The 19891-nt window shown below is 42.9% G+C and overlaps 1 protein-coding gene across 1 annotated transcript; it reads left to right on the top strand.

Annotated features, from left to right (window-relative positions):
* Positions 1 to 84: 84 nt before the first annotated feature.
* LOC135084110 (LIM domain and actin-binding protein 1) lies at positions 85 to 19718 on the top strand. Its single transcript, XM_063978855.1, has 16 exons — positions 85 to 203; positions 1104 to 1279; positions 2421 to 2593; positions 3148 to 3248; positions 3469 to 3543; positions 4407 to 4569; positions 9542 to 9636; positions 10337 to 10512; positions 10783 to 10938; positions 11438 to 11495; positions 12018 to 12173; positions 13951 to 14058; positions 15136 to 15242; positions 16097 to 16252; positions 17927 to 18089; positions 19498 to 19718. The coding sequence occupies exons 1-16, from the start codon at positions 176 to 178 to the stop codon at positions 19716 to 19718; spliced, it is 2112 nt and encodes a 703-aa protein (XP_063834925.1). The 5' UTR covers positions 85 to 175.
* The last annotated feature ends 173 nt before the right edge of the window (positions 19719 to 19891 follow it).

Genomic DNA, 19891 nt, shown 5'->3' with positions numbered 1-19891 from the left:
CAAACATCAGTACCAGTCACTATTACGCGATCCGTCCAGTGATTCACATGAAGACACGCGGCAGGTATAAAAAGAATGGGCACTTCTAAAATAGATATTGAGTTGCAGTCCTCCTGAAAGGTCGCATCGCTTGTAAATAGGACAGTAGACGTATTTAGACGCGTTATTAGGCAAAATGGTTGCAACTAAGCCTTTTTCATTTGGTAAGTGCAATGCAAATTAGGGAATCGGATTTTGCTCTTGTGTGAAAATGAAGATATACTTTCTGATAATGTTGATTAATATGGCGCTTTTAACATAAATAATGCTTAATATGTGTGTAGGTACCTACTAAGTTGTAAAAGAACTCAAAAACGGGTAAAATAGAAAGAGTCATTCAGCTCCTTAAAATATTGAAAAATGGTATCGAATATTCGAATGAAAAGTCTTGTTTATTTTATGAAAGTTAAACAAATGCTGAATTTTCTTTGCCAATTGTCAGCAGGGTCAAGAAACGACCATAATTTAGTTAAATACACCTTGTATTACTATCAGGGAATGTCAAAACAGTTGTTTTGATATGCTCGCCGAAGCACAAAGCAGGCTAATGATAGGTCTGTTTGTTGCTAATTTTATTGCTTGTTGCTTTGAAAAATGGGATATTTTAAAAGTAAAGTAACATCCCTTGAACCGTTTTCATATATCAGCATATTATTATCCAATTTAGGTAAAGTTTTTGTGGTAAGAGAAGATGAAAATGAAGAATGTTTATGTACGGAAAAGCTTTGCTAGCCACATAATACTTGCTTCTATCTAAGATACTAGTAATGTGATTTCAATTACCCTGCATCTGATGTAGTCTTATGTAGATATTCTACTAAGTTCATAATCAAAAACTCGTACCTACGCACAACAAATAAAGTGCGGGTATAATGTGTTTTTGTGCCTTTTTCCTATTACGCGGGTTATACGCACGCGGCACGGAAAAACATGACGTATGAAATAACGAAATGGTGACCAAATTCGCACGCGTTCTTAAATCCGCATCACAGGAAAATGGCACTTACTCCATACTGATCTCTGAAATCATCAACATAATTAACACAACTTGCATAATCTTCCAGAGAACAAAATAATGGCGATGGCTACCGCGACAGCCACGATGGAGGCTTCCCAGAGCCTCATCCAGACGGAGTCCAGGGTCCAGCACAGCTACCAAGAAGTACATGTGTCTGAGACGCGACAGGTCAAGAAGAAGAAGTCCATGAGGCGGCATAAGGATGAAGGGTCTATATCAGTTGTAAGTATCAATGCTTTTGACCTTCTGATAAGTCCCTTTGGGTCAGAGTCAGAAGTCGTTTATTGTTTTCTCGTGGATCACTTTTTATAGAATAATTTATTATTGACGAGAATGCTACCATGTACAGTCACGGAATGAAAAGGTTCGTCAGTTTTCAAATTGATTCCTTCAACGAATCGCGAGCACATATTACCTTTTGAAACTATGTTACAGAATAATCTCGAGTTAGAGAAAATAATCTTTAACTGTTCCTCGGTAAAGTTCAAAATTATTCAGATCAAAGTTGTTTGACGATTTATCTTGTCAAGAAGATTATTATGATTGATAAACTAAAACCTTCTTGTTGGTTCAACCTGCCATTATTATTTCTTTTAAATAAAAAAAACTATTGTCAATTGGTCAATGTCATCATTGCATTGCACTGATGGGATAGAAAAATAAACAAGCAAAACCTTATTCGTTAGCAAACGTCATATTTTTTAAAATGTTAGCAGCACTGTTTCTTGCACTGTTATGTATGTTGGCAGGTTTGACTCTCACAGTACCTAGTGCAAGCGAAAACCGACACTAAGGTGACGAACCTTTTCATTCCGCGACTGTACCTACCTTATTTATGAGTCTCCATTATTTCGGCACTGTTGCAAGCGCCATGATCACGAAGTAACCTTCTATGTTTCTCGGTCATAGAATGATCACCTGAATTGACTGGGGAAGAGTGATAATAATGATAACGATGAAAATGGGAAATTAAGTTGAGGAAAGACTGTTGATTTGTTTTTTAAGTGGGCTGGCTAAAATCGTAGACCTGTACTTACATACTCTTTCTTAAACCCTTAAAAAGTAATCAATGCCTGTTGTTCTATGCCTCTTGTACTAAGATGATGATTCGGTTCAATCGATGAAGCTTTGTATTTAACCGAATCGTACAATATCCTAGTGAACCCAGGTCTCCACTGCAGGAGCACAATCTCTCAATTTATCTGAAGCAAATGGAGGCTTTGGCCTACATTCCCCAGTTCCCCACCCTGGCTAGCTGGGTTGGGCAAGCATTGAACTTGATATGCCCTTCATAAACATATTTAACAGGAACATAGTGCCGTTCTTAATTTTGATACTGACTTTACGTCTTCTTCTATTCCAGTCAAAAAGCTCAGAGAAACTCCACAAGAAGATGAAGGCATCCTCAGAGCCGGATTCCAATCCGCAGTGCCAGAAGTGCTCGCGGCCTGTGTACGCCATGGAGCGCGTGAAGGCCGAGCGCCGCGTGTGGCACAAAGAGTGCTTCCGATGTGTGCAGTGTAATAAGCAGCTCACGTGAGTATTTTGGTGGAATTTTGCTATACAAAATGACATTCGCGATAGATTCAATTCGCTATCAGAAAGTAGTTTATAAAAAAAGACGGAGCGAAGCGATTTCGTCTTCTTCTTCTTAGTCGGGCACTCTTGTCAGAGTGGTCGTGGTTACGCTGACGAGGGGTGGTGGTGTTATCTCACATGGTGGGGTGATGTTATCTCCGAGGGTAGCTCTCCTGGCGTTGTGCTTCCATATCTGACGGTTAGAGGCGTCGCGAGTACACTGGACCATGGTGGACTCAGTAGCCTTTGTGATGGCGTCTATCCAGTGGATTGGCGATCGACCGCGTGCTCTCTTGCCTTCCACCTGGCCCTGAACTACCAATCTCTCCATCGAATTCTCATTTCTAGAGACGTGAAAGTTTGCCACATTCAATTTTTTTATCTTAAAATGAACTCTGACTTTAAACTTATACTTACCTTTTTTCCATGGACTCTCGCAAGGTTCTATACTGGGCCCAGTGCTTTATAACATCCTATACATAAAATAATACATTAAAATGTATTCTTTGCAGAGTGGAGACCTACCAGAGCGACCACACCACGCTGTACTGCAAGCCGCATTTCAAGCAGCTGTTCGAGCCCAAGCCTGTTGATGGTGATGATGAGACAGATGGTAAAGAAATATTTGATTTAAAACTTTTTTTTATTTATCCATTATGGAGTTGAAATGGGGTATATTTTGCAATAAAAATGTACTAAGTCCCTGACCAAGTCCTTTAACTATTGTTTTAAGGCCCTAACCACGTAAAATCGTATCCAGTTTCACACGCTAACCTAACAAAACATACAATATTATTTGTAAAGTGAATTAATAAAGATTTAATTTTTTGTAGCTACCATCCCAAAGAAGCATCAGATGATCATCTGCGAGAGCAACCCAGTCGAGTTACCGCCGGACGTCGTGAGAGGTGTGTATTCTTCTTTTTAAATAGTACAAATTATGCTTGTTTGTAACCGTTGTACCCAAAAGCAGTATCGTTGCCCAAAAGCTGGTATTGATTGAAATCCGAGTATCTTAAAGATTTACGACTGTTTAGAACACTTTATTAAAAATGTAAGATTATAAATGAAAGTAATGCTATTTGCCCGTTATACTTTACTACGCACGGTGGACTTTGAATAGCAAACGATGGGTAGATTTAGGTATTAAATAATCCGGCTTGAAGGACTATTTTGTAACCGATGGATATGTCACCGTAAAATTGTGAATTCCGTCAGATTATAATCTGACGTGGTTAAATTACAATCTAACCTAACTTAACCCACTGTTAGTTTACAATCTCACGCGTTATATTATAAACTGACAGAGTTCACAATTTCACGTTGACATCTGTCAGGATATAACATATCCCCTAAAGAGATAAAAACATATTTTTTGTTTAGCCACAGCCAGAATTTAGAACCAAAGCACACGATGCGGCGCCGCACCGCAGCGTTTCCGTCCTGCGCCCGCCACATCTTTTTTATTTTTTTTATAAAAGATTATATTTTATTATTATAGTAATTTGTTATTATACAAATTAAAATTACAAATAGTCTCGTTAGCCCCTCGTACTAAGCTAATTATGCTTATATCACGAGTGAGCTCACCACAATAGTCGAGCGGCGGCGGGGACCGAACCGGCGTTCTCCGGATCACGAGTCGGCCAGTCCGAGTCCGATTTCTATGTAACATGAGGCAGGACTTCGCTTGCACCGCCGCCGCAACGCATCGTGTGCTGACTCTCAGAATCAGTCGCAATATATTTTAATAAAAATATCGTCCCTCCAGCATCAGACAAGCCGGACCTAGGGCTCCAAGAACTCTCGCAACTGGACGTGAAGTCCCGCTTTGAGGTTTTCGAGCGCGCCGCCAAGGGCCCCGAAGAACCCGTCACACCGGAGCCCCGCGCGCCCCGCGAGAGAAGCACCGCTCTACTCTCTAAGCTAGCCAAGTGAGTTATCATCATCATTTCTAGATAAAGTCCGGTCGCCGAGCACGTAGAATTTCGTCCAATGACCCCAAGCTACCCATCCTTATCGCTCGCGCGTAATTATATTGCTGCCGCCCGTCGCACAGTCGCGACAGCAATATAATTACGCGCGAGCGATAAAGATAGGTAGCTTGGGGTCATTGGACGAAATTCTATGTGCTCGGCGACCGGACTATAGCATCTTCATCATCATCCCATTTAGCTTCATGAAGCTTTCGTGATCTGTTGAGAAAAGTTCCTGGAGAAAAGAATTGCACTGCTTCTGTCCAAACTGGCCAAGTAGGTAACCATTAACATCATTATCATCACCATCTATCTTCATCACGCTTCCGTGACCTACAAAAGACCTAAGAGAGAACTAAGCTAGCTAGGGATAGGCTTCAGGGATATAGCAACAAAGTAACTAAGGAACTGCTAAAGTTCAAAAGATACAAAGCCTGTGCAGTGACTAGAATACTAACCGGCCACTGCAAACTAAACAAACACAAATCAAACATGAACATGACCGAGGAAACTGTGCAGATTCTGCCATACAGAAGAAGAAATTGCCATGCATGTTCTTTGCTCATGCGGCCCGCTTATGAGCAAAAGAAGTATCCATCTCGGGCGACACATCATGCACCCGGATGAGTTAGCAGATATCACGCTCCAAAGAATCTGGAAATTTATAGACTCAACGGGACTAAGCAGTGAACTCTAAAGACAAGGGCTGCCACAATAGATCAAACCTGGTCGAGCTGGCGCAAATGAAGGCCCAAAAACCAATAATAATAATAAAAGCTAGCTAACAGAAGCGCAGGCGCGGCTGTTAGCTAGCCAAATGAGTCATCATCACTGTCGTCATCATGACCAAGCTTGGTATTCCCCTCTCTCCGAGCCGACGGCTCTGCTGTCCAAGTTAGCTAAGTAATCACCGTCATCATCATCACATCACCAAGTACATTAGTGACAAGGGCCCCGATGACCCTTCACGCCTGAGCCCCGAGAGAGGAGTACGGCTCTGCTATCCAAGCTGGCCAAGTAAGTCAGCAGCTGGTGATGATAATGATGATCAGTTTTATGTGATCTAGAAAGTGTTGGGAGACAGACAGGCTTGGGCTACCTTATGCTAATCTCTAAGGTAGCCCAAGTAAGTCATCACCACCATCATCATCACTTATGAGAGAAATGAGAGAATCTATATGATGTAATTGAATGTAATGTTAATAAAGAGTGATCCTACTGACATACCACTGGACAAAATCTATTTGCATACCTGCGTGCAGGTTGAATACTTGTACTGACATTTTTTGTAAGAACTTTATAACCTGTATTCTGGCAAATAAACGCTTCTTATCTTATCTTATATGTCGAGAAAAAGCCAAAAAGTGTAGCTTTTGTAAGGGTTATTTACAACTAATTGAAAGCCAGCCAAAAACACAAATAATACAATAAGACATTTTAATTAAAGATTAATTAAATGTATCTTATTTTCAACAGTTACAAATCTGTTCTACCGTTACAAATACCCTAACTATTGTAACACTACGTTTCAATGTCACCGCCGAAGGCAATGCTCTCTTCGTACAATAATAGATAGCTTTAAATATAACATTTCTATCTACTATTCCTAGAAAGTCAATCGCACTCGATCGATCGTAACAAGTAGCATTTCCTGTGTGGTATAAAGTATTTCTGTTTATAAAAAACTCTGTCTTTTTGTGATATATTGGTTTTTTATTACAAGCTCATTCACGTCTGTCCAGGATCGTGACAATATGTTATAGTGCGTCCAAGTTAAATTGATACTTGAATAAATCTTATTATCTTATTCAATAAACTTTTTAAGACGAAAAAACTTATTGGTTTCAAATGTGCTTGATCTATTGAATATAATATGGAAGATAATCTGTTTTCGTTTATTCAAATGTACAATGAAAACTATACTCAATACGTTTATTCGCTTTATTTCGCTTCCTTAATAGTTTAGTGAGATATTATGTCGGTAAAGCCTGGTCCGTGAGCACGTAGAATCCCGTCCAATGACCCCAAGCTACCCATCCTTATCGCTCGCGCGTAATTATATTGCTGTCGCGACTGTGCGACGCGCGCCCGCAGTGAGTGTGCGAGCGCGACAGCAACATAATTACGTGCGAGCGACAAGGATGGGCAGCTTGGGGTCATTGGACGGGATTCTACGTGCTCACGGACCAGGCTTTAGTTGTAATTGTAATAGATGCTATTTTGTTACAAAAATGTTTATCCCATATTACGATAATGAGACACTAAAGCAGACATAACAAACAAAACTTGGACAAATGCCAACTAAAGTAAATAAGTGTTATTATTCAAAAGTAAATATTACATGTGACTTGACGCTCGTTTAATTTGTACTAGCTAATACATTTGGTAGAATATTTTTTGTAAAATAGAATAGATTTTTTAGTTTCAAATATTTCTACATTGCCTTAATAAATGTCATAGGTATACAAAAGCTACATTTTAACAAGATAATAAATTAAATTCGTTCAAAAAATATCTCCTTGGATAAAATTCAAGTATCAACACGGTTCGTTTCACGCAGTCTAGCGGCTTACGTCATAGAGGAGTTCGTTTAGAACAATCTATTTTTGTACCCCTTGGGAATCGACTCCCGATCTCCGAGCGCTTTCGATCGATTGCTTTCCAGTATTCGATGTACATTGATGTCCATGATTCGATGAATTTTTTGGTTATGAATACTGGAATTAACCACTCTCTTCAAGACATGAAAAAGGCTGACAATAAGAGTTTCTTGCGCTGCTTCTTCTCAGCACTGGTCCATTTATTGTCCCGAAGCAGTGGTAGGGTTAATACTGGGACGTGTAAAAGTGCTCTTTAAAAGCCTACTTGCAAACATAAAATGAGTTTTAGGAGTTTTCATCAAACATCAAAATTGTTTGTAGAATTTTTGTACTAATGGCGCAGTGGCGTGAGGCATGGAAACTTGCCTTACGCGCCTAACTTGTCCCGGGTTTGATTTCCATTAGAAACTGATCTCGCATTTATTTTTTACCTAGGGTAAAAACGGTTGACTGACGCTAGTAATAATTCTTGTACGATTAAGTTCCTTTGCTCTAGATGTGTTCTTATGTATTGTATTTATTTAAAACGATGCTCTCGCGTAAAATATACAAATGATCCCACATTTTTAGTTCACGGAAACTATTATTGATCATCAATTTTTCACCAACTACTCAATGTAAGCCCACTCATCTTTTGCGTACGCTTTTTACAAAATCCTCAGCCTTGTGCCACATGGGCTATCTCCACATCGATCAAACTGATTTTAAACTCTACACCCTACAAGTTCAAGTTTAAAATTCTTTGATCTGGTTGTGCTGGAGTGAAGAAGAGCAAAAAATGCTCCATTATAGTTCGGTATTCCGAAGGCACCAGACGTGTGTGTTTTTTAGACTTTCTTAGTGAGGTGTGTATTGATAAACCGATCTTGAAACGTAAAATTTAAATCTAGTTTTTATTGCATTTCAAATTTTTAGTGAGTAAGTTTTAATTATCAAAATTGAGTGATAACATTAAAATCAAAACCCCGTTTATTCGATCAACTTTTCTGAACCGTATTATATGGTGAAAATCTTTTGGTTATTGGTGAAATCTTGTGATTATTTGTTATGTATCGATTTATAAAAAACCTTTACCTATTATCCCGGCTCATAGATTAATGTAGATTTTAATACCCAATTTAACCCATTAAACCCCAAGCGGTCACTTAAATTGATCATCTATTGTGTCTCAATACGCAGGGCTTGAAAGAGTAACATATATAAAGTAAAAAATATAAAATATTGATAACTTGAAAGATATGAATGAACTCATAAATAAGCGGGAATACTCAAAACTCTGCCCAGTGTATTAATACGGCCTAAACGTTCCATGATTTACGATAAATACCACTTAAATACCTTGTCAAATGGTAGATTTGTTGACTTTGACGAGTTTAACACGTCCAGTGTCAAGACAGACGTGAAAATGTACAGGTGTTAAGAGTTTTGGCACGCGAAGTGTTCCTAATTTGTTAAAACACTTACGAGTGTTACGTTTTTGTGTGTCCATATAGATTTTTATAAAACGGTGTTGGGTTTGCGCATTGGCGACATTTATTAATGGTTTTTTATTTGTTACTGAAGCTGAAGTCAGGTTTGAGTCAGTTACTCTTTCCGTGTAAAAGAATCCACGTTCTCGCACGATACGAAAATAATGATAAGTCAATAATTAACATGATCTACCTAATTTGAATGTTGTAAGGTAACCATTAGAGCCACGGCACACAAGCTACTTTAAGCATAGCGATCGGCGATTTAGCCGCTTATTAGAAGCTGAATACCGACCACACATTCGAGCAGCGAAATCGCTTTTCGGAAGCTCGACGCAGCGACAGCAGTCGCAAAAACGCGCGATTCCGATACCGCGTCTGAAAGCATGAAATCGTGATACTGCATCGATACAATTGCAAAATCGCCGATCGCCGATGAAGTAGAATGTCTGGCAACTTAAAGCTACCTTTCTGATGATATAAGCTGCGATGTATCAATAAGTCCAAGTGTGCACCTTAGCAGATTGTATCCTTTAGCAGACTGCAACCAAACGTCTTTGAGCTCAGAACTTTCTCCGCCTAAGTTCAACAAAGTACGAGCACATATTATTAGTGACTGAGTTTTTTTGCGCTGCTTCTTCTCAACACTGGCCTATTTATTGTCCAGAAGCAGTGGTAGAGTTAATACTGGGACGTGTAAAAGTGCTTTTTAAAAGCCTATTTGCATAAATAAATGAGTTTTATGAGTGTTATTAGCCTAATATAAAACCAATATCATTAAAGTGCCAAAGACAAAAAATCCACGCACTTTGGTTGCAGGTTCATAAGTCCATGTATCTAACCATAGCACTTTGGTTGCAGGTTCAAGGCGAAGGGCATGGACGTGGGAGTGTCAGACGAGTACCTGAACGGAGTGCCCGTGGAGGCCAGCTCCAGCGAGCCTGAGGATGAAGAGGGTAAGTCAAGATAGGGAGCCCTCACAATAGCGTCTTTGAGTGCCAAGGTTTTGCTAAGCGCCCGTGCAGAGAGTCGACGCGACGCTAAAAGCGTGCGCGTGACGTATGTCTCTTTTTCTTTTTATAAAGGTGTAAAAGATACAGTTAATACTTTATACTATGACGGCGTCACAAAAGTAACCCCTACGCGCGCGCCTTAACGCAACGTTTTTTCTGGATATGTTCAACGTAACCCCCTCACACCGCCGTTGAGAATCACGTCAGTCTACTCCAGCCATCCCACACATTTTGGTTGAAAGATTCTCAACACGATAGATAATTAAGTGACCAATGTGTGAACTGACCAGATCTACTATCAGTTAAAGAGTTAAATCCTAAAATTTATTCTCGCCATGTCACCAGTATTTTGCCTCTCCAACCCGTCTGGCCAGAGCGTGGAAAATGTAGTTCAAATCCTCCACTTGTCTGGTAAATTAGAGATGTCGTGCTCCTGTAGTAAACACTATGACCTGTGGGCCGAGTGTGAGTTTACATCAAACGCGAAATTTTAGTTTTTGAACGTTTACCGCTAGGGGCGCTGTACAATCGTCATACATTTAATGTCATTTTTTGACGCGCTCACTAGTTAGTGCGTTTGATGTAAACTCGCACTAGGCCCTCTGATGATGAAATGATCTATAAACTGTCGTCCATTCCCCAGACGAAGACTCGGTCCTCAAGAAGTCGTACAAGCACACAGCCAACCGAGAGCAGCCGGTCTCCTTCTGCAACATGAGCGAGATAGTCGGCAAGTTCGAGACGGGCCAGCACGACGCATCGCAGCGCACGCGCGAGCGCAAGCAGGAGATACAGAACATACGCAGCCGCCTGTTCATGGTGAGTCGATGTCTGACACCAGGCTAGACGAAGTCTGACACCAGGCTAGATGGTGTCTGACACCAGGCTAGATGGGGTCTGACACTAGGCTAGATGGTTTCTGACACCAGGCTAGATGGTTTCTGACACCAGGCTAGATGGTGCCTGACACCAGGCTAGATGGTGTCTGAAACTGACATAGATGGAGTCTGACACCAGGCTAAGATGGTGTCTGACACCAGGCTAGGCGGAGTCTGACACTAGGTTAGATAGTGTCTGACATCAAGCTAGATGGTGTACAAGCACACAGCCAACCGAGAGCAGCCAGTCTCCTTCTGCAACATGAGCGAGATAGTCGGCAAGTTCGAGACGGGCCAGCACGACGCGTCGCAACGCACGCGCGAGCGCAAGCAGGAGATACAGAACATACGCAGCCGCCTGTTCATGGTGAGTCGGTGTCTGACACCAGGCTAGACGAAGTCTGACCCCAGGCTAGATGTGTCTGACACCAGGCTAGATGTGTCTGACACCAGGCAAGCAGAAGATACAGAACATACGCCTGTTCATGGTGGGTCGACGTCTGACACCAGGCTAGATGTGTCTGACACCAGGCTAGATGTGTCTGACACCAGGCTAGATGTGTCTGCCACAGGCTAGATGGTGCATGACACCAGGCTAGATGGTGTCAGACACTAGGCTAGATAGTGTATGACCTAGATGGTGTCTGACACCGGGCTAGATGGTCCCTGACACCAAGCTAGAAGGAGTCCGACACCAGGCAAGATGGTGTCTGACACCAGGCTGGATGGTGTCTGACACCAGACTTGAACCACGTGACACAACGCTCACTTGAATAGAACATAAGCCTCCCGCAATGATATCCACATAGCTTGAATTTGTATGTGAAATATCAAATTGTATTGTAGAAACCCTTTTTTATTTACAGGGAAAGCAAGCCAAGATCAAAGAGATGTATGAACAGTCAGTTCTTCAAAGTGAACAAGGTAAGTTTTCTTGTCAAATGATAATTTTGTTCTGATGAAAACTGAAAAGAGACAAAATAGTATTGTTGTTAAAACAATGTGGCAGAGCTTCTAAATCACTGCCATGCCGTCAAATCAGCTTCTCAGCACTTGCCATATGTTTGTCTCGAAGCGCTGGTAGGGCCCAAAAGATGAGCTGGTAGGGCCTAAAAGAGACATGTAAAGTGCCCCATAAGGGCTAACTTTTCCTTTTTATTATTTTCTATAATAATTTTGACGTTCATAAGTGCCACTTGTGGTCTTAACTAACTTTTGATTTTGATTTATTTTGGTTTTGAATCATATCGGTAATAGAATGCATTTCTGCTTGACAAAGTTTTAAGGCCTGTGTACACCGCTAAAACTCACGTCGACGGCGCGCTTTTTCCCTACAATCCTGCGTGCGTATCGCTGCAAATGCGCCCTTAAAAACGTGTTGTACACAGGCCCTTAAATTTTGTCTAGATGCCGTAACAAAATGTTTCAACCTTCAATTGTTTCCAGGTGTGACGTCATCGGACAAGATAGCAAAAGAGCTAGAGCTAGACACAGAAAAGGCTCGCGCTATCAAGGAACGCTTCGAAAGTGGTCACGTGTTCAACGATGAAAACCAGCCGCCAAGGAACAGGGAGATCGACGACCGCTCGCTCTTCAACGAAGGTAGGATATTGAATCTTATTGCTATGGTATTACGACCTACATTCGCAATATACCGAATACTCGCTCTAAAACGAAGGTATTGGACATTGGAACTTATTGCTATGACCCTACAGCACACATTTGCAATCCACGTATTCAACGATGAAAACCAGCCGCCAAGGAACAGGGAGATCGACGATCGCTCGCTCTTTAACGAAGGTAGGATATTGACTCTTATTGCTATGGCATTACGACACACATTCGCAATATACACTCGAATACTCGCTCTAAAACGAAGGTACTGGACATTGGCACTTATTGCTATGACACTACGGCACACATTTGCAATCCAGCTATGGACACTACGGCACACATTTGCAATCCACGTGTTCAACGATGAAAACCAGCCTCCAAGGAACAGGGAAATCGACGACCGCTCGCTCTTCAAGGAAGGTCGGACATTGGCTCTTATTGCTATAGTATTACGACCTACATTCGCAATATACCGAATACTCGATTGTTGTCGACACGACAAGAAGATGAAGACCGAATACTCGCTCTAAAACGAAGGTACTGGCTGGACATTGGCACTTATTGCTATGACACTAAGGCACACATTTGCAATCCACGTGTTCAATGATGAAACCAGCCTCCAAAGAACAGAGAGATCGACGACCGTTCGCTCTTCAAGGAAGGTCGGACATTGGCTCTTATTGCTATAGTATTACGACCTACATTCGCAATATACCGAATACTCGATTGTTGTCGACACGACAAGAAGATGAAGACCGAATACTCGCTCTAAAACGAAGGTACTGGCTGGACATTGGCACTTATTGCTATGACACTAAGGCACACATTTGCAATCCACGTGTTCAATGATGAAACCAGCCTCCAAAGAACAGAGAGATCGACGACCGCTCGCTCTTCAACGAAGGTAGGATATTGACTCTTATTGCTATGGTATTACGACCTACATTCGCAATATATACTCGAATACTCGCTCTACAATGAAGGTACTGGACATTGGCACTTATTGCTATGACACTACGGCACACATTTGCAATCACGTGTCCAAAGATAAGAACCAGCCTCCAAGGAACAGGGAGATCGACGACCGCTCGCTCTTTACCGAAGGTAGCATATTGACTCTTATTGCTCGTAGCTGTAGCCATAGCTCGTAGAGCTGATGGCCGCTGGGACAGGAAAGTTCTTGAGTGGCGACCACAAGCCGGAAGACGTAGCGTGGGCAGGCCTCCCACTAGGTGGACCGACGATCTGGTGAAGGTCGCGGGAAGTGCCTGGATGCGAGAGGCGCAGGACCGGTCTTTGTTGAAATCCTTGGGGGAGTTCTTTGTCCAGTAGTGGACGTCGTTTGTTGCAAGGAACGAATGAATGAAAATTCACCAACATACAACACACACTTAATAAAATGTTACCTTACATTCACCATAGATATTTGTACTTCTACACATATACGAACTTAGTCACTTTTTCTATAAACTCGTAGGTACTCATTTACCAACAATAATACACACAACCGTATTCACAAACATCATATGAGGTCGCACAGTGCGCGAGGACGCACAGGGTCCCAAAAACCTATTCATAGACGATACTTGAGTGGCGGATTGACACACACGAACTAATCACAGAGCACTATTCAAAACTGTGCGTTCGACTTCGCATAGCGTTGCTGTTTCACTTAAACAAGCATTATTTGTGAATACAGGTGACACTTACTCTCACTTATTGATATGTATACTACACATATACACATACAACAATATACACACAGAAAAGGCGCGCTCCATCAAAGAACGCTTCGAGACTGGACGCGTGTTGAATGAGCCAGTGGAGCCATCCAGGAATAGAGATATTGAAGACCGCTCGCTCTTCAACGAAGGTACACACTCTTGGAAACTATGCACAATACACACACCTCTTGAAAAAATGCACAATAACACTATACACACGCTAACACTCAAACTCACTCGTACTTTTACTCTCTCTGACGTTTACCCTGCGACGCTATTTTGACGTTTTGCCCGTGACCCGTTGAAATGCCGTTTACCCTTGGTTTACCCCGCGACCCTTGACCAACGTTTACCGTTTTACCTTGCAACGCTAATCTGACGTTAACCCCGCGACGCTACTCTGATGTTTACTGCGCGACTTTTAATGTAACGTTTACCCCACGACTCTATCTAACATTCACCCCGCTATGTTAAGCTGACGTTTACCACATTATAAAAGTACATTGACCAATAAACTTTGTCAATACCCCCCATTTTTTCTCAGGAGAATGTCTTGTCCATACACCTAAGACTCAAACCTACTAAAATATTATTAATTTTTTTTTTTGTTATACCGCCAAACTAATTTTTCTGCATAACCTGAAGGTAAACTGGATGAGAATGCTTTATGGCATTAAGTTCGCCTAATGTTAATATTTTGGCATTGAAGTATAAATAAATAAATAAAAACCTGGGGTGTTCCCACTGCCACTTAGTAGCCGGCACCATGGTAACGTTCCCCCCTCAAAGGGGGACAGACGGGACCATGCCAGTACCTCAGGACCATCTACATCTTATCCGACAGCGGTGAATGTTACTGACCATCAGGAGGCGCCAATAGAGCCTCTTCATTATCCTGCAATAAACTTCGGTATCATTCTTTTTTTATTCTTTTTGTTGTAAACCCCTTATAAGGCACTCACTGAAAATCCGTGTCAGTTACACCTGTGGTTATACTGTCAAAATGTTACTTACCTTTTTTAGCAACTTTGTTTAATTTTTTTGTGTATGTCTTTTGTTGCCAAAATATTTTTTTTCCTTCTTTCTTATTCTAGACATTGTAAAGAAATCCCGCTCTATCTTCACCACCAGGGGGCGTCAACAGCCCGTCTATCATCCCTTGTCCCTTAACAGCTAATAGCCCTTCTTAATCATCCCCTATAATAACAGGCTTTATTTATTTCCAGGCATCGGCAAGAAGTCCCGCTCGATCTTCCTGGAGCTAGACGCCAACGCAAAGAACATGGCGCCGCTGTCGCCGCCGCCGCAGGAGCCGCCCAAGCGCAAAGAAATCGTGAGTATCTTTATACCTCCAGCATATAGTAGGTACCTAATCACATTTTGAACTTTATTATTACCTTGTATTTCGTCCAATTTGTGTGAAACGGCGTAAAGATTTCTTCATAAAGTAAGAAAGTATTTCAAAAGATGGAAGAGCCAAAGTAACAATTCCTGAAAAAAAGGAGCAGCTGGTTGCCGACCCCTTAAATAAATATTTTTTCTGACTTATAACCATACACTTTTTTTATAATTCAAAGTAGGTTACTTAATGTTTCATGTGGTTCACGAGGTAATTAGGTAGTTACTCGTGCGTTTACTAATACACTTTACATGTTGTCCCTCCTATTACTGTCATTTTGTCCTCCTCGGGAGTCTAATTCAGGATCTCCTGTTCACAAGCTTCTGTATACACAAAATAAAAACCAACCAAGTATAATAATATACTGTTTTTCTTTGCCCTTGCCCTTTTTCCATGATATGGGGTCGGCTCTCCTCCTTCTGAGGCGCCAGCTCTGACCTGGGTTGACGAAATATCTATTTGGGCATGCTCAAAGTCCTGATATAAAAAAATTGCTTAGGCCGTATACAGAAAGAAAGCTGGAAACTTATAAGCGCTTACCATTCATTCACATAGGAAGCAAGTTGAATGGCATTTTATATGGCAGCGTCCAGCGCTGACCAGCGCGTGTTGAAACTTGTCGGCGCCGTTCAGTGTTTATCGGCGCGCGTTCATATATTTTCGTGCGCGGGTTACCATCGCTGTCAAGCGCCGGTAAGCGCTTATAAGTTTCCAGCTTTCTGTCTGTATACGGCCTTAGTGTACAATGTATTTTATTGCAATAAATAGTAATAAATAATCATTTCCAGCCGTTCATCCCCAAAGACGTGGTCCGCTCGGGCGAGTCGGCCGAGGAGGTGCGCGTGGAGACGGCCGACATCTCCGACCGGTTCCGCTTCTTCGAGACCTACAAGCCCGAGCTGGCGCGCAAGCAGTTCCGCATGACGCCGCCGAGACAGACGCAGGTAGGGCGGAAGAACCCTAGGTCACTTGGGGACCTTGGGGTTACTCGGGGACCTTGGGGTCGCTTGGGGACCTTAGGGTCACATGGGGACATTGGGGTCACATGGGGACCTTGGAGTCACTTAGAGACCTTGGGGTCACTTAGGGACCTTGGGGTCACATAGGGACCTTGGGGTCGCTTGGGGACCTTGGGGTCACATAGGGACCTTGGGGTCACTTCGGGACCTTGGGGTCACTTCGGGACCTTGGGGTCACTTAGTGCCCTTGGGGTCGCTTAGGAACCTTGGGGTCACTCGGGGACCTTGGGGTCACTCGGGGACCTTGCGGTCACTTGGGGACCTTGGGGTCACTTAGGGACCTTGGGGTCACTTAGATTCCTTGGGGTCACTTAGAGACCTTGGGGTCACTTAGAGACCTTGGGGTCACTTAGGGACCTTGGGGTCACTTAGGGACCTTGGGGTCACTTAGAGACCTTGGGGTCACGTAGAGACCTTGGGGTCACTTAGGGACCTTGGGGTCGCTTAGACACCTTGGGGTCGCTTGAGACACGTTGGGGTCGCTTAGACACGTTGGGGTCGCTTAGACACGTTGGGGTCACTTAGACACCTTGGGGTCACTTAGACACCTTGGGGTCACTTGGGGACCTTGGGGTCACTCAGGGACCTTGGGGTCACTTAGACACCTTGGGGTCACTTGGGGACCTTGGGGTCACTCAGGGACCTTGGGGTCACTTAGGCACCTTGGGGTCACTTAGGGGCCTTGGGGTCACTTAGGGACCTTGGGGTCACTTAGAGACCTAAGTGTCCCTTAGAAGACGGCCACAGCTGGACGCGCTCCCAGCACAATCCTCCAGCCGTCCGCCCAAAGACGTGGTCCGCTCCGGCTCGTCGGCCGAGGAGGTGCGCGTGGAGACGGCCGACATCTCCGACCGGTTCCGCTTCTTCGAGACCTACAAGCCCGAGCTGGCGCGCAAGCAGGTCCGCATGACGCCGCCGCGCCAGACGCAGGTAGGGCATGTCAAGCTTTACAGGACATTCTTTAGGCAGACAAAGACTGGACAACGGCTCACACCATCTTGCCACTACCATCATCATGGTATCTTCCTCTAACACCTCAGCTGAAAGATGTCTACTGCTGACAAAGGCGTACGCAGTTATCACGGGCACATCGAGCTTTAGATATGCATACTAGCTTAGAGAAGCTAGAGAAGATATAGTCTGGTCGCCGAGCACGTAGAATTTTGTCCAATGACACACTCACTGCGGGTCAATTGCGCTCGCACACTCACTGCGGGCGCCCGTCGCACAGTCGCGACAGCAATATAATTACGCGCGAGCGATAAGGATGGGTAGCTTGGGGTCATTGGACAAAATTCTACATGCTCAGAGACCGGGCTTTATGCATATTCCTCCTCCCTCTTAGATATCGTCTGCTGGATACGGGCTCCGAGGTTTACTGGAATCGTCCACCTAACTCAGTAAAAAACGTACGCTTCTGGAAAAGAGACCACATCACATCAAGCTAAGACAAGCATATTCCTTTCCCTCTCCCTTAAAAGAGCAGATTAGCTTTTATGAACATGGTTTGAAACTTCGGTGATGTGTCTTTAACATAATTTTATCCGAACCTAGCCTAGTTTATTTATCTGTCACTTACATGTATTTATCTCTCCCCAGCGCGCCAAGTCGCCTTCTCCCGAGGTGTACCACGAGCCGAGCGTGGTCCGCAGCGGCGAAGGCGTGGCCGACGCTCGCCTGGCCGCCGACCGCCATACCGCGTCCCGCATGATCTCCGTGTTCCGGCAGCTGGAGCAGGACAAGGGCCGCGCCGAGGAACAAGGTAAGAATAAATAAAGTCCGGTCGCCGAGCACGTAGGATTTCGTCCAATGACCCCAAGCTACCCATCCTTATCGCTCGCGCGTAATTATATTGCTGTCGCGACTGTGCGACGGGCGCCCGCAGTGAGTGTGCGAGCGCGACAGTTGTGCCCGATTTTAAATTGTATGAAAAATCGTCCAAATCAAATCGGCGTACTGTGCGCACTTCCATACATGCCCATACTGATCAACTGCCCGACTAAACTAGCAACCAAGCGACTTCTAAATCAGGTTTACATTTCCTTAGTCCAGTCTATCATAATTTACTGCATAACAGTATGGGGTGGAGCGCCAAAAACTAAATTCATAGATGTCGAAAGAGCACAGAGAGCTTTATTAAAAGTTATGTTTTTCAAGCAGAAAAAATTTTCAACTACGCTACTTTATGACTTAGTGGACTTACTCACAATTAGGAAACTTTACATCTTACATGCTATATTAAAAAGACATAAGTCATTGGCCTACAATCCTATTATAACACAAAAAAGAAGAAAACATAAGATAATTGAAACGCAAGTCACTCACACAACCTTTGCCCAAAATCAATTCCAGAGCCTATCCTCTCACTTATATAATGATATAAATAAAATAATAGAAATATACCCATTGACCTATCGGGAATGCAAAATTAAACTTATTAACTGGCTAAAAACCTTAGACTATGATGAAACTGAAAAATTGCTGAAATACTCTACTTGATACAATACACGTGTACACACACACACACACACACACACACACACACACACACACACGCAAGCACACACATACACACACACGCAAGCACACACACACACACCAAACGCAACCTAAATATGTGGTGATTTTGTTACTTTTTGGTTATGATAAAAAAAAAAAAAGTTACTGTTAATTTGTTAAGGGAGAGCGACTCCTTCTGGCACAGGTGCCATTGCACTTACAAGAAAGAGTCCACCTCAAATTCCATTAATTGTTGTTGTTAACGAAATAAACATTTTTCATTTTTCAAAACATTTTTCATTTTCATTTTCATTTTCAAACTATCGGCCGACGAAAAATCAATGGTCTGCGCATAGGCTTAAGACAATTGGTGCTCTGTTGTTTCGACCAGCAGTTCATCTGTGGAAACTACACGACAAACAAGGCAGTTCGGTTCGATAGATAGAGTTGAAAGTTGCAAAAGCTAAAAAGGCAAAACTATAATAAAGAAATTTGGTTACAAAAATAAAGCAAAAATGACAAAATTCAATTTAAAAGAATAAAGAAAATAAAAATAGTAAAAACAAAAAAGCAGAAACAAAAAAAGAAAGGCATGGTCGAAAAAAGATAACTAAAAATCACAGAAAAAACCAGTTTCATAGCTTCTTATCAATCTTCTGATAATTCCCCAGGCCCCAAGCCCCTCAAATGCTTCACGCCGCCGCCCGCGGGGGAGAACAACCACACCGGCGACACCTCGGAGGAGGAAGACGACTACAGCTCGGAGTACGAAGAGGACAGCGAGGAGGAGCGCCGCCGCGCGTATTACGAGGCTCGCGAGAGGGACGAAGCGTTGAAACAGGTACATAGACAGGAATACAACACCCCTAGACATAGAAACACATCCCCCTAGACATAGTAACACATCTCCCCTAGATATAGTAACACACCCCCCTAGACATAGAAACACATCTCCCCTAGATATAGAAACACATCTCCCCTAGATATAGTAACACATCTCCCCTAGATATAGTAACACATCACCCCTAGATATAGTAACACATCTCCCCTTGATATAGTAACAAA

The sequence above is a fragment of the Ostrinia nubilalis genome, chromosome 25 (assembly GCF_963855985.1).
Source record: "Ostrinia nubilalis chromosome 25, ilOstNubi1.1, whole genome shotgun sequence".
In the NCBI taxonomy this organism is placed as follows: domain Eukaryota; kingdom Metazoa; phylum Arthropoda; class Insecta; order Lepidoptera; family Crambidae; genus Ostrinia; species Ostrinia nubilalis.
Note: the sequence above shows the minus strand (reverse complement) of the source record. Positions and strands in the feature narration are given on the sequence as shown.